Below are 14,710 nucleotides of genomic sequence, written 5' to 3' on the forward strand. Positions count from 1 at the left end.
TTCCGATAATCACCCGACTCGGAAACTCGTTACTATTGCCAGTGTTAAGCACAACCCTCCCCTCCCACTCGTTCCAGACCTCACACGATCTAACCATTCGTCACGCAATCGAAATCAAAAATTAAAACTATTGCATACCTGACGCTTAGAGAGGAAGCTTTTCTCACAATAGGTCCGTGGGGTTTTCCGCTGAGGAGTTATTCGCCAAAATGTCTGACATAAATTAGTATTTATAGACGGTAATTTAGTGTTAACAACTGGGTTGAAAACGTAAATTAGCCACCGTAAAGGGTAAAAAAGCTGACGTTTCGAGCGTTAGCCCTTCGTCAGAGCGATGACGAAGGGCTAACGCTCGAAACGTCAGCTTTTTTACCCTTTACGGTGGCTAATTTACGTTTTCAACCCAGTTGTTAACACTAAATTACCTGCTATACTCTCCCACCGACGCAGCACCACAGTTACTTTAGAAACTTACCCCTTTAGTATTTATAGAGTTCAGTATGGGGACACCGTGTAGGCTCAGCCATAGTTGAGTCAACCTATCACCAAATGAGCCGATTTTTTGCCTCGTTTGCTTCGGTACAAATCGCGTGCAGAATCCCATCTTCAAAAACATCAACAAAACAAAAATGCTAAAAGAAACAGTAAGGTTTTCGAAACCTTGCGCTAGCTATCACTTCTCATCTTCTACAAAATAGTCTTTTCCTGTTAAAAAAGGCGATATAGTGAGAGGTTCAGGATTAGTCATTAGTTCCAAAATCGAGATTATTCTTAAGCTATGATCACAATACTTACATAATTTCTTCACGTAATGATTTCAGTTGACCGCTTCGATATAACAACGCCCCAAGGAATAGGAAAATATCCTATATTGGTTTGGTGTTTATCGCATGCATGTTTATCAACCTGGGAATCGAGTTTCCAACCCTAGCTTGAAAAGAAACATTTACACGTACTCCTGCTGCATTTTTCCACGTAAAAGGTAATTTTTGTTTGGGGAATGGCGTACACAATCAAAATGGTAACAAAACTGCTTCATTTCTCAAGAATTGTCGAGACCTTTACTTAAACGACAGTAATAACCTCTTACAGACTTCCTTAGGATTGCCTCAGGCGAGGTCCTTAATGAACGTACACAAATTGTAGATAGTTTTAAAAAAATTACCATAGGAACGTACACGAAAGGCTACCATCAGAATTAATAGGAATTATTTCTCTCTATATTGAGGGGAAAACATTGGCAACAAGCAGAAAAACAGTTCTGTTTCTTAAAGTTCAGTATGGGCTTGAGCATCCTGAAGATCTCCTGTGACATCCACAAACCCACCAATAGGAGTTCCAACTTTGATTTTCAACTTCTTGCCAGGGGTCACTTTGTCGAGATGAATCACACGGACGGTGAGATCTTCATAATTGCGAAAGTACATTGCCTTGTTGGTGAGGTCCTTGACCACAATCCAAGAAGTGTAGTCGGCCATACTTTCATGATCATGGGATGCAGCGACTCCGTGAGGAATATCAACAGTGTTCATGATGTGCAAAGCCAAATTTACCGCCTCGTCACTTCTCTTGGCTGTATCAGCAAAGTGCACCATGGCTGCAGATCGTACCAGTCTCGACGGGGGAGTGAAATCTCCTGGAACACCAAGAAGTCCACTTCCTTGGCCAGTGGGTGGAAACGTTGTTTCACCCAATACCAAAGGATCATGAGCGAACTTAGAAAGATGGACGTAATTGCGGAGGTTCAGCATGTGGAAGTCATAGGGTGGAGAGTTGGTCACGACACCAATTGTATTTTCGTGCAGCTTTGGTCCCTGTTCGGTGTACTCAATAATGATGCCGTCACCACTTTTGTCAGTGATGGACCAGTGTAGTTCAAAGGTGTTCCCTTTCAGAGGTTGCTCCCACATAAGTGGGAATGAGTCCTTTCTCCAAGCCCTTCGCACCTCTTCAGTAGTTGCAAAGTTGCCCAGAATCCATGCCGTAAACTCCAAGTTGGAAATGGCCGAGCCACACTTATCTTTGGGGACAGTCTGATACTTGGAAAAACCATGAAGGAGGAGTGCACCCACGGAGAGTCCAGCGTCATTTTGGCCGTCACAGCTAAAAGGCGAGCTCAAAGCGTCAAGGTATGCGATCTTGTAGCTGTTGGTCCAAGTAATTGCTGATGAACTACGGGAACAAGTCTTTGGTAGTTCTGCAGTGTGGGGGTAATCCTTGGGCTCCACCACGATGTACGACATGAGATCGATCATAAACTCCATGCTTCGTCCGACAACGACCGTTTTGTCCTCGGCGGTCACTCGGATCTCGGTACATGCGTCGATGGCAAGAAAAAGCTCTAGCAGTATTGGAACCACGAGTGCAAAATTCATTGTTCTAGAGAATTCAGAAAGGCGACAATCTGACCAAGGATTCCTTTTGATGTGTAACAAAAATGTTTTGCATCCTCTTTTAAAGTAACTCACAAGGAACTGTAAGATACGTCTCTATTATTCTTCAAAAACTCATTAATAATTCATAAGCCCATTAACCTATCAAATGGTAGATAATACATCACGTGCAATGACTTTATATCGATAAACCTCATCCTTATTAGTATGCAGTGTTTTATCAGATAGAAAGACACTGCAAGTGACTTATGAATATCAATTAATGTTTTTCTCGTATGCTAATTTCTAACGTTCACAAAAGCATAATTGTTATGAACTCTCTTGACACACGCTTTTCCAAGAATGTTTTTGAAGCCGTTCAAAAAACTCGCAGCACGTGTTTCATCGGGTCTAAAACCACTCGGCTACGCCTCGTGGTTTTAAACCCGATAAAACACTCCTGCTCGTTTTTTAAACATTACATAAATGACACTTGTCGAAAGCATCACCTTCGGGGTGTTTCCAAATCTAAATATTGTGACCTCCTTCTTGAAATTAAGAATTGGTTATGCAATCGAAGTTGGTCTACTATTGCGTTTTCTGTACTGTTGCACACACGATCAAGCCGAACTAAAAAGGAACATACATTTTAAAATTACAATAAACTCGTTTACAGAATAAACTATTCCATAAATTGCTAGAGTGTGTGCTTAAACTTAGTGAAATTTTTGTCGACTCATGAACGCCCTGCAGCCAATATAAATTACAATGAAAAGTCTTTAGAATAAAGATGAAGACAGACCGGTTCGGCCTCCCCTTAAGGCTTTTGTGGTCGCGTCGTGTTGCCGCCTTCAAATTATATTCTCTGTCACACAAGCGAGTTAAGGCGACAAAGCGACACGACCACAAAAGTGCACCATGGCTGCAGATCGTACCGTGAGTCGGCGAAAAGTTTAAGCACGCACACCAGCAATTTATGGAATAGTATATTTTGTAAACGAGTGACTTTTTGGCCGCGCGGTCGAGGAGACAAATTTCTGGCCGCGTTCGCACGAAGTTCAAACGGAAAAAAATGCTTAAGAGTATTTTTGTCAAATTTTAACTCTCAAACCGTTTATCTAATATATGTAGTTACCTAGTTACCTTGAAAGAGTAAAAAAGTTTTCTTGGTCCCTTATTTTTTATCCTGTATGTTAATGATTTGAACAATGCTTCCCTGCTTGATGCAATCTTGTTTGCTGATGATACAAACTTATTTATCTCCCATAATGATCCTGTTTACCTAATTAACACATTAAATAGAGAATTAAACAAATTGTCAACCTGGTTTGCAGCAAACCGGCTCTCCTTGAATTTAGCCAAGACTAATTTTATGGTATTCAAGCCTTGGCAAAAGAAGCAATCCTTCGAATTTCAAGTTTTCATAAATGAGCAGCCTATTCTTCGTGTTTCTGAGACCATGTTTTTGGGTGTTTTATTAGATGACAATTTGACCTGGAAATCGCATATATCCTTAACAGCAAATAAATTATCCAAATCTATAGGTATTATTCATAAATCTAGGTTTTTTCTCTCTACTCACTCCCTTCGTACTTTATACAATTCTATGATCCTTCCATATTTGTATTATTGCAATTTAGCTTGGGCTGGTACCTATAAGTCAAACCTTCAAAGAATTGTAACCTTACAGAAACGTGCGTTAAGAATAGTAAGCAATTCTACATACATTGCCCATACTGGCCCTATTTTTAAGGAACTTAAACTCTTAAAATTTCATGATATCCATTCGTTTCAATTAGGTACTTTTATGTTTTCATTCGTGAACTCTACACTCCCTTCCAAATTCAATAACTTTTTTTTACTGAATAGTCAAATCCACAATTATAATACTAGGAATGCTCAGTCCTTCCGCTTGCCACTGTGCAGAACGAACACCAGGAAGTTTTCAATTTACTTTCAAGGTCCAAACTTTTATAATTCGCTAAATTCTGACATAACTAGTTCTCCCTCCTCCGCTTCTTTTAAAAGAAAGCTTAAGGAATTTCTTCTCTCTAGGTATTAACTTCTGTAAGGCAGTAATTCTTAACTAACTTACTTAATATGTGTGTGCGTGTGCGTGTGCGTGTGTGTGTGTGTGTACGTGTGCGCGGTCAAAGTTAATTACCATAAGTCCATATTGTAATTCTAATATAAGATTAGTTATTTTAAGTGAGAAAGCCTGACTTGTTATAAGCCTCGTGGTTTCTTTCAGGTTTTCTCGCCATTTATTCTCTGTCATCAATTTTCTTCATTTTTTTTTCCACCTGTAAATGTCGTATATGGCAAAATAAATATTGTATTGTATTGTAAATATTGTCAGATACACTCTTAAGCATTTTTTTACCGTTCGAACTTCGCGCGAACGCGGCCTGAAATTTGTTTCTCGACCGCGCGGCCAAATAGTCACATGAGCTGAGATTGTGACGTCAAGGTTGTTGTACTCTCGCTTAACAACATGGCTAACGGCATAATATGTGACTAACACAGTCTATATACTGTAAGATTTTACGCCACTAACTCAGTCGGTAGATTAATTATAATAAATTAATATAAAATAAAATTATATTACTGGCGTAAAATTTACATTATATGTATAACTGACTAAGAAATTACGCCGTTAGTTACTGGCGTAAAACCTTACATATGTATATCACCGACTGAAGGAAATCACGTCGTTAGTTACTGGCGTAAAATGTTACATATATATATATCACCGACTGGAAGAAATTACACCGTTAGTTATTGGCGAAAAATGTTACATATATATATATATATCACCGACTGGAAGAAATTACGCCGTTAGCTACTGGCGCAAAATCTTACAGATATATATCCATTACCGACTGGAAGAAATTACGCCATTTGCGTTCGGGCTTACTTCCGTTGAAGTCCTAAATGTAATAACTGTCCTAAATGTAATAACTGTCCTAAATGTAATAACTGTCCTAAATGTAATAACATTTAGTCCTAAATGTAATAACATTTAGTCCTAAATATAATAAGCCACCAATGTAATCGTTTGACTCCTGCAGTGCATTGTTGTCATGGAGGACATCCACATTGATATGTTAGTGACAGTTGTTGGCCATTCTTGATTCTTATCAAAGCGAAATCTTTTGCTATAAAATGAATCCTTTAATGATTAAGAGAATATAAACTCTCTTAACCAAGCTTGTATGGTCAAGATTACTGGATATTAGCCTAGTTCTTTTTCTACTTTTTTATGGACCGTGACCTCGTCTCCGTCCATAAAAACGCAAAAAAAAAAAGAAGGAACTCAGCCAATATCACAGGACGAAATCACATGTTTCCGTATTTCTGAAACGTGGCGGAAACATGCAACTCCATGTTTCCGTTATGTTTACGTAAAAGTGGTCCGGTTCCGTTGTATACGCAGCAACGGAAACGCGAGAAAACGTCACGAAACCGGTAACGGAAACACAGGTTATCCGTCGTGTTTCCGGAACGGTTTAACATGTTTCTGCCACGTTTCCGTTTACGGATTCTTGCAATTTCGTCCTGTGATGTAGCCATTTTGACCTCACGCTCGGTCAATAACGCATATGAATATATTTTATGCAGACCAGTACAAATCTGGCAAGGGAAGACAATACAAAGAATGCCCTTCTGAGCCCAGAATTTGTCTAGCGTATAAGTCGGTAGACTTCTTTTTCCTTGTAATTCGGTCTATCAAGTGTTAACTTCAGCACTGATGACAGAAGTATTTCGTCAAAATCTGTTACAGTTAAGAGTCTGAGCCAATGATATAGAGAGAGCTATTAGTCAACGTTCTCGTTGCTTTTGCGTCCGTCAATTTGATGCCAAAAGCACATTAGTATCAGTATAAGGTTTTGTAGCCAATGCTTCTCAACCTACCTCTTTAACAAATAAAAAGACGCTGATTAATATCAGTGAGCCCGCAATATTCCATAAATATTGGTCAGAGGATTCTTTAGTGCAACAGCTGTCACTTTAACATTTCAATGTTAGCGTAGTTAAACGATTGCATAGGAGGCTTATTACATTTAGGACCGAACGCTATTACATTTAGGGCTTTATTACATTTAGGACCAAATGTTATTACATTTAGGACTTTTTTACATTTAGGACAGTTATTACATTTAGGACTTCAACAACTTCTTCGCCACAATTCGCAAGCGGCTCATCTTCATATGGGATGATAACACCATCGATAACTCTAGTTTCTCTTTCATAACTGTCACTCCGCTCCCAATCGAGACTCCTAGAGGAGTCACACAATTCATTACTGACCTCAGAATCACTGGACGTCGTGGAAACAGACGTAGTGGAAAGCGACCGATTTGACAGATACTGAACAAGCGATCAAACAACGTGACGTCATAACCTTGTTTCTCGTTCCCAGTCTCCTGAGACAGTTTTATTTCGAAATCGAGCAAGTTTTGCTTGAAGAAAAGCGGTCAGAGAAAAAAGTTATTATTTTTAAACTGTCTCACAGCTTATCATACATATTGAACTGCCAAAATCCTGGGAAAAATTTTCGTGTCATATACACTTCACGGGATTTTCCCTTTTTGTAAAAGATGATCGGAAGTTTTGTAAAAACTGTTTTCAGCAAGGGCTGATTGTGTATCGGATTCCAGTGTTCCATCAATATTTGTTTTGAATTTTTAACTGCCGCAATCTTGACCTTTTGGTTTTTGTGTATGTGTAAGAGCCATGACTCTTAGTTCACAAAATGATCATCTCATAGCTGGAGCTTAGACCGCCTGTGTTGGACCTTAAACCCTCTAGTATAGAATTACACAATCAATCTTGAGATATCTATCGAGACGGACAACAATGAATAAAACCTGTGATCGTACTAGCGACTATTCGCGTGTGATGATTTGTCGCAAGACCGTTCACGACAACATCTCATCTGAATAGAACAAGCCTCAGTGCCACTCGCCCCCTTAGCGTTACTTTAAAACAGTTGCATGCATGTCTTGTCTGCACAACGAAGCTTTTGAGCAGTTCTAATCAACATTTTCTTTGTCAACTAATCACTCTAACACAACTACTTAAGTATTCTGTTAGTGAACATGTTTGGGTTATGGGCTGGTTGGTCTTGGGGAAGTAAGACTCTTGGTAATCTTGCTAAACCAAATAATTTCACGAGGTAACAGAAACGAATCATATAGTATTTAATAATTTAAACTAATCGGAAACTACGCGTACTACAGCGATATCGCTGGATCATATTTTTTAAGATGATCATCTCACAGCTAGAGCTTGGGCCGCCTGTAATTAACTTCACAATTTTTTTTCATTGAGAGTTGCAAATCCTCGATGTGTGCAGATCCTTGATGTAGACCTGGCCTTGCACATCGTCAATATTCCACTCATTTCTAAGTAACTTATTGACAACAGCTGCAGTTGGTTTGTTTAGTCACACTGTGGGAACACTAATTACTTGGACTTTCCAGAGGGAGCCCAAGGTAAAAAATAGGTATGCAAAGGCATACATGTGTCTAGTGCGAGCTAGTTGCTTACATGTACTTCTTTTTTTTGTGGCATACAGTTGTTACCTCTTTCGATCTATCCCAATCATAGCAGACGTTTTGGAGCTTAAATGGAAACTACATATTCTTGGAATAATTTAAATTTAAGCGTAAAAGCGACGGAATTAGTTTTGGGGTAACAAAAAATGCAATTCTCAAAAGCGTAGGGAAAGGCCCGAAAATGAAAACAGAACTTCCTAACTTCAAGTGAGACTCTGCGATATTTGACTATTTTTTGGACTGATAATTTTATTTTTTTAAGTGTTCATATGTTTTTAAGGTATTATCGAAGATTTTGTCTTTAAATTATTCAACTTCCAGAATCTTTAACACAACGCTATGGCCATGAACTTATGTAAACAACGATGGTGCATATATCGCCCAGGTCTTGTAAGTTCAAGAAATTCCTTGGTTTTTTCGTTTTTGAACGGTCTATCTAAGACTTTTTGGAATAAAGATATATTTCTTGCTTATTTTCCTTGAATTTTATCAATAGCTTTTGGTCCAGAGAAAATACTATAGGGTTTGTATTCACGTGAGTGTTAGTTTCGAAGCGCGTAGTTCGTGTACTTTTCTCTTGTCTTCTGTTCTGGCTTCTTTTTAACAATTAATCCCTCATTAGTTAATGATTATTAATTAATAAGTTTGCCATTTCAATCACTTTCTTTTGAGCACATGTATCAGATATTGTATCTCATCTTTTATCGCCATTAGTTGCTGCTGTTACTTTCAATGTTCATCTGCTATCGTTAGGAGCTAGACAAAAGTAAGTCTTTCTTTATTTTACATTTACGATATTTCCCTCTCGGTCTGTATTGACTACATTGGTTTATTTCTCACACTCAGTTCTCTTTATAATCGTCTCATTGTTAGTTAGGTATGTGTTGCATTTCCCAGGGTACTTTCTTAGTTTATGTACTGCTGTACTTTTTTTTTTCAGTTGGGACCACACAAATTCAGCAACAATCTTTAATTATAATCTCGTAACCTTCAATCGCAACTTCCCCCTTTTCATCCGTATAATTCAACATGATTTCACACCGATTACTTGATTCTAATCTGTAATTTTGATTACCTACTGCATTTAATTAATCCATGTTTCTACTGTGCATTCTAATTGTCTTCTCCCTTCTACAAGTAACTTTTGGAGGAACAGAATGTGTAACAACTTATTAGGGACCTCTGCACGAACCATGAATTGCGAACAAAGAATTTGCATATCAAACCATGTGGTTTTAGAACCTTTCTTTAGAGGAGAAATGTTATGAAGATGGCCAGTAAGTTCATCCTCCATTTTTCAGGAACAGGCTGTAAGGGAAAAATGGGATAATACATGAAATTACTGGTATTGACACAAAGACTTAAAATGAGAAGGTACTTAGATTTAAACAGAGAAATAAGTATATTTAGTTGTTATTATATAAACTGGCTAGGAAATTGTTTGCTACTATTGAGAGAAAGGGGAAACCAAATAGAATTGGAAAAAAATTGCAAGCTTTCCTCTATCCCTATGTTTATTCTTTGATGGAAAAAAGTGTAAGAAGGTTGCCAAAAAGCAAAACAACCTTCAGAATTGCATTATAGTTTTAGGTTATCTTATTTAGGAATTTCATTGAGGAAAATTAGTATTTTTAGATCAGTTACTTGACAGTTAACTAACTGACTTCACATGTGTGCCTGTTTTCAAGTTTCTATCCTTCAATTTATGCAAAAACACTGGCTTGTGATCTGAAAAATTGGAACATCTTATCAATACATGCATAAATTATGATGATGGATGTCAAGTGAATTTCTGAATTAATCTTCCTACATTGAATTCTATTGGTACTTTATGGCATTCTCAAACATCTTACATGTAGTTACATGTGTATTCAATTTTTAACAACATCAAGTTTTAATCAATGCACATATTGCTTTATGATCAGTGAAATATGTTTCCAGAATGTGTACAGTCACTTGTGATTCAGGCAAATTGGTATATATATGGTCAATAGTTGTTCTATTATCAGTAGTATAGGATGATACCAATTGTCTGTAATTTTTCTCTCTTATAAACAAGTTATTGAGGGGAACTTTCTCTTTTTGAATTAAGTAATTGACATTAAAATCCCCAAGAAAAACATTAAAATCAGAACAGCAACTATTGAGAATTTGGGTCAATGCTAGACACATTTGTTGGACTGACACTTTCGGTGACCTGTACACACCTATGATATTAACATGGGGAATGGCAACAACCTTGATAATGGTTATTTCTACTCCATTGGTGTTTTTGGCCAGTGGATATCCAGGCTTAAAGGGGATTTTAGTGTATACAGCTGTTCCACTAAAGGGTCTTGTAGTGAGTATTGCAGATTCACTGTCATTTCGAAATATAGTATACCCACTTATGGCATAGCTGGCATTGCTGTCTAAATGGTACAGTCTTGTTTCTGAGAATATATTGATATCCATATTTGAATAGTTTAGGTCACTACGTATGTCTTCAATATGTTTATGCAGAGATCTTGAATTAAGGAAGCAAATTTTAAAAGTATTTGGATCTAATTCATAGATCGGAGTATTAGAAAGTTTGGTATGGTGACCTGTGCGTAACTGCTGCATGTGAACTTTAACATCATGATTAACAGCTATTTTACTTTCAGAAAGGTTAGTTATGTAAAGTCCATCAACTGTTGTTACTCTGCTGAGTCCTACACAATGCACATGAGGTATTGCTCTTTTTGTGTTAAAGTTAACAGCTATTCTAGTTTCTGTGTCACCCTGTGATTTATGTATGGTTTTGGCTGCTGCAGCTCTTAATGGAAACTGCTTTCTTACAACTTGGGCTGTTCTGTTTCTTCCTACTGCAAATTGTGCAATGATAGGTTTGATAGGAGTCCATGTAGCTTCAATTCCTTACAAATACAATTGCTTGTTATCATATCTAGTTTTTTTCTCCAACATCAACATGGTCAAACTGTACCCAAATTATACCAGATGGTCTACTTTTGTCATATAATGTAATCTTTTTGATAATATTACTTGCCCCTTTTGTGATACCATCATCAGTTCTTACATTTAATGCTATCTCTGTTCTCTCACCCTCAGCAAGTTGAAGGTTTGAGGCTAACTGCTTGGTTTTTCTAGGATCTAGGGGTATTTGGTTTAATATCTTACTTCTGAGTTCTGGAGAGTTTGCACCTATAACACTGTCTAAAGCGCTAATGGTGTATTTATCACCAGTAGCTGCCATATGGACTCTATTGTTCCACTCATCTACTTTAGAATTCTGTATAAAAAAATGGGGAATATCAGTTGGGTAGTCTCTACAATTTTCTGAAATGCATCTCTCTTTAAGTTTGGCAATGTCATCTGTAGTGTGATTACCTTCTCTTAATCTGTTAAGAATTTCAGCGAATTGTTTACTTTCTCTCTGCCTCATGATTTCTTGTAATTCAAACATGGCAAAAAGTTCTTTCCAGAGGTTGGGAGCAAGAGCTCCATACTCTGAGTCCTTCATGTCTTTAAACACATATCTATTCATAACTGGTTCTAGCTGGAATAAATCACCCAGTGCAATAACACTAACACCCCCAAATGCCTCTTTGCTGCCTTTAATATCTTTTAATCTATTATTTATTTGTACATTAAACATGGTATTTCCTACCATAGATATCTCATCTAGAAATATTAGTTTAAGTGCATGAAGTTTGCATCTCAAAGTGTTAAGTCTACTAGAGTCTAGTGGTTTGTCATTCTTAAGTGATTGGCATGCTGGTATTTGCAAGGTACTATGTATTGTGTTACCTCTGATAGAAAAAGCAGCTTTTCCAGTAGGGGCAAGCAACAATATTTTGACTTCTTGGAAATCTTCTCCATGTCTGGAGTTATAATATTTTAATGCTGCCTGATATAATGCTTTGACAAGATGGGAATTACCCACTCCAGCTCCTCCAGAGAGAAAATAGTAAAATGGTTTGTCTGATGTTTTAATAAGATGCAAGACATGATAAAAAAAAACTCTTTTTGCTTTTCATTTAGTGTTTGTACTAATTGTCTATAATCATTGTCAAGCAGCTCATTTAATATTAGTGGTTCAGTACTTGTTGTCACAGAAGGAATTCCAACATCTTCTGATAGGTCATAGTTCTCATTGAAGTCAGGATGTGGGTCATGAACACCTTCATACTCATCTTGGTATTCTATATTTTGAGTAAATGGTGCTATTGAATCAAACTGATCATCACTCAGAATATTATCATTTATGTGCTCCTGAATTTTATCAATTTCATCGCTGTAAACAGCATATTGTTTCATTTGGTCATTTATGGCATCTTTCACAAGTAAAAATCGGGCCTTATAAGAAGAACAATTGGATATTAAGTCAGTTTCCTCATTTCTTCATGATGTGAAGAGCATAATTAACGGTAGTATTTCTCTGGGTCTTTTTCTTTGTTAAACCAAACACTTCTAATAATTCTAGCTGATGATCTTTTTGTATTTGTTTCCTTATTGCTCCTACTTTCATCAGGAAGGGTATCATCATTTTCATCAATGCCTGTTTCTAAAGGAAGTTTATCTGTGTCATTTTGAAAAGATTTCTTTACATAAGGCTTTTGAGACAAGTCATACCATGCTACCCAATCTGCTAATGTTAGGTGTTCAAGGCTAAAGGACGTTTTACATATCTCTGCAACAGACCAGTTGTATACACTTCTTCACAATCATCTTCCATTTCTTTCATTTCATTTAGTTGCTTGAGGAGCTGCACTCTTTCATCGGGAGGTGCAGTATTTACGAATACCACTCGTTGTGATGACTTCTTCATAGGGAGCTGGAGAACAATGTAGACAGCTTCTTGTGCACTAATTTCAACACTATTTAAAAATTTGTTTCCAATATCCCTGACTTGTTGCTTGATGTTAGAATTTTCTTTCCTCACTTCTGCACATGCTTGTCACAAAAGTTTACTCATTCCTTTTTGTGCTTTAGAAATATATGATACTATATACATAGCACACGCATAGATGTCAAGAACAAATTGAATATCCATGTTTGCTCTCCATGCTTTAAGGCAAGTTGGGTTGTAACTATTAATTCTTAACTCACTTGGTTCTCTTTTCAAAAATATAGTTGGAGAATTCAAAGCTGTCCTGATAGCTAATCGATAGTTATTTTCAGTAATACTTAGTTTAAGAAGCAGCTCCTCAAAAGTAATTGATTCACCATCCTTTAAATCATTTAGTTGCTTTTTAATAGTTTTCCAAGTTTCTTTATGTTTTTTAATTTCGTGTTGTGATATATCTGAACCTAAAGGATACATGATTTCAGTTGCTCTCATAGGAGGTTGCGGGTAATTAAATCGACATTCACTCTTTGATTTCTTTCGACATGTGTGAGAATGCCTGCGAATTTGTCTGTTCACTAGTTTCTGCAGTTGTGGGTCATCAATTGGCCATTTACAACTTACAATCTGATCAATGAACGTTGTAACAGTTGCATCATCATCAATTCCAAACACTGGTGCACTTTCTAACCATATAAGCATATGGATATGAGGTGAACCTCGTTGTTGAAATTCTACTCTATAGAACCAGTCAGATATCCTTCCTAGAGGTTGGCACTTATTCAAGAGGAAGTTAGTGAGAAATTGACTGATCTGATAATCAAAATGTCTGGCACATGATACTGGGTCACTTTGAATTAACCTACATTTTTCATCCCAGTTCATATTTTCCAGATGAGTATCAGTGTACTGTTTGTGGTCAACCAACTCTCCAAGTATTCTGAGCAAATGAATCCACTGAGTTTCTGCTGAAGAGAAACTACAAAATAACAAGGCTGGTCCTAATTGTCTTATCATGGCAAACAAGTCTTTCTTTGCTTTTTCAAATTATGGTGGGGAACCTCTTAATGCTCTAAGAAACTGAAATCCATCATCATGATGAATCAATTTCTCTAATGCTCCTTCTTGTTTAAGTTGTGCTGCATTTAAAGTTCTGCTATTCCCTTTGCACTTTCTAAGAGCAACTTGGGAATTTCCTAATAGTATTTTCATTTGCAGTTTCTTTGTTTTAAAGAATATGTTTTCAACACACATAGCTGCTCTTCTATCTGACTGCCTCAATTCAGATTTACAAATGTCACTGTAATGCACGCTAACCAATCTCTCTTTATTTTCTGAAGCCTTTCACTCGTTCACATTGAACCGTGCTTCGAAAACTGTGGCATAATGAGAAACAAACTTTGAGGAAATTCATTATAAAGACTCCACAAAAGACCGCTTCACTTACCTACTTCACCATCCACGCGTGGGTTTGACTACGCACAACGTCGAAAGAAAACATTACCTTTTCATCGACTTGTTGTTTTCTTCGCGTTTCCAAATTCCATTGGTCTCGACTATTCCTCGCTCTGTTTTTTTCTTGAATGGGATTCGTCGTAGTTTTTTCGTTTCCGACTCCCCGCGATTATAAATCGATTTGTTTACACATTTTTTTGGTTAACATTTTCTTTCCCCTTTCATGTCGACCATCACAAAATGTATACTTTAATGTGGCCTTACTAGTATGACCTCGTAATCTGTGGTATATGAATTATTTTTCGAAATTTTTTGCACTCTTCCATAGGTGTCTTCGTGCTAAAGCACTAGACACCAAAAATAGCCTTCGTAATATATTAAAGTTCACACGACAACCAGGTGGACAATCAGAAATGGTTTGATGCTACTCTGGTTTACAGATTTTATGAATGTAGCCGAAGAAGTTAAAATTCATAGACCCAACATGTTTGGGT

The 14,710-nt window shown here is 37.1% G+C and overlaps 1 protein-coding gene, 1 long non-coding RNA gene and 1 pseudogene across 3 annotated transcripts; all 3 read right to left on the minus strand.

The window, feature by feature from the left end:
- Window positions 1-1,034: 1,034 nt before the first annotated feature.
- On the minus strand, window positions 1,035-3,684 carry LOC113680992 (uncharacterized). The gene has a single exon (XM_089190426.1). The coding sequence runs from the start codon at window positions 2,373-2,375 to the stop codon at window positions 1,269-1,271; it is 1,107 nt and encodes a 368-aa protein (XP_089046552.1). The 5' UTR covers window positions 2,376-3,684; the 3' UTR covers window positions 1,035-1,268.
- A 5,207-nt stretch (window positions 3,685-8,891) lies between these two features.
- On the minus strand, window positions 8,892-14,350 carry LOC149036917 (uncharacterized). 2 transcript variants are annotated; one of them, XR_016181923.1, is made up of 2 exons: window positions 14,209-14,350; window positions 8,892-9,241 (listed from the first exon to the last, which is right to left on the minus strand). It is a non-coding gene; the product is annotated as an uncharacterized LOC149036917 (long non-coding RNA). The 2 variants fall into 2 exon arrangements; XR_016181924.1 differs by lacking the exon at window positions 8,892-9,241 and adding an exon at window positions 13,187-13,729 and having other exon boundaries at window positions 14,209-14,303.
- LOC149036918 (uncharacterized) lies at window positions 9,682-11,722 on the minus strand (annotated as a pseudogene).
- Window positions 14,351-14,710: the final 360 nt, after the last annotated feature.

The sequence above is a fragment of the Pocillopora damicornis genome, chromosome 12 (genome assembly GCF_964200805.1).
Source record: "Pocillopora damicornis chromosome 12, jaPocDami1.2, whole genome shotgun sequence".
Classification (NCBI taxonomy): Eukaryota; Metazoa; Cnidaria; class Anthozoa; order Scleractinia; family Pocilloporidae; genus Pocillopora; species Pocillopora damicornis.

Excerpts from the sequence above, each read along its gene's own strand:
- LOC113680992 (XM_089190426.1), bottom strand. The coding sequence starts at position 2,375 with ATGAATTTTGCACTCGTGGTTCCAATACTGCTAGAGCTTTTTCTTGCC.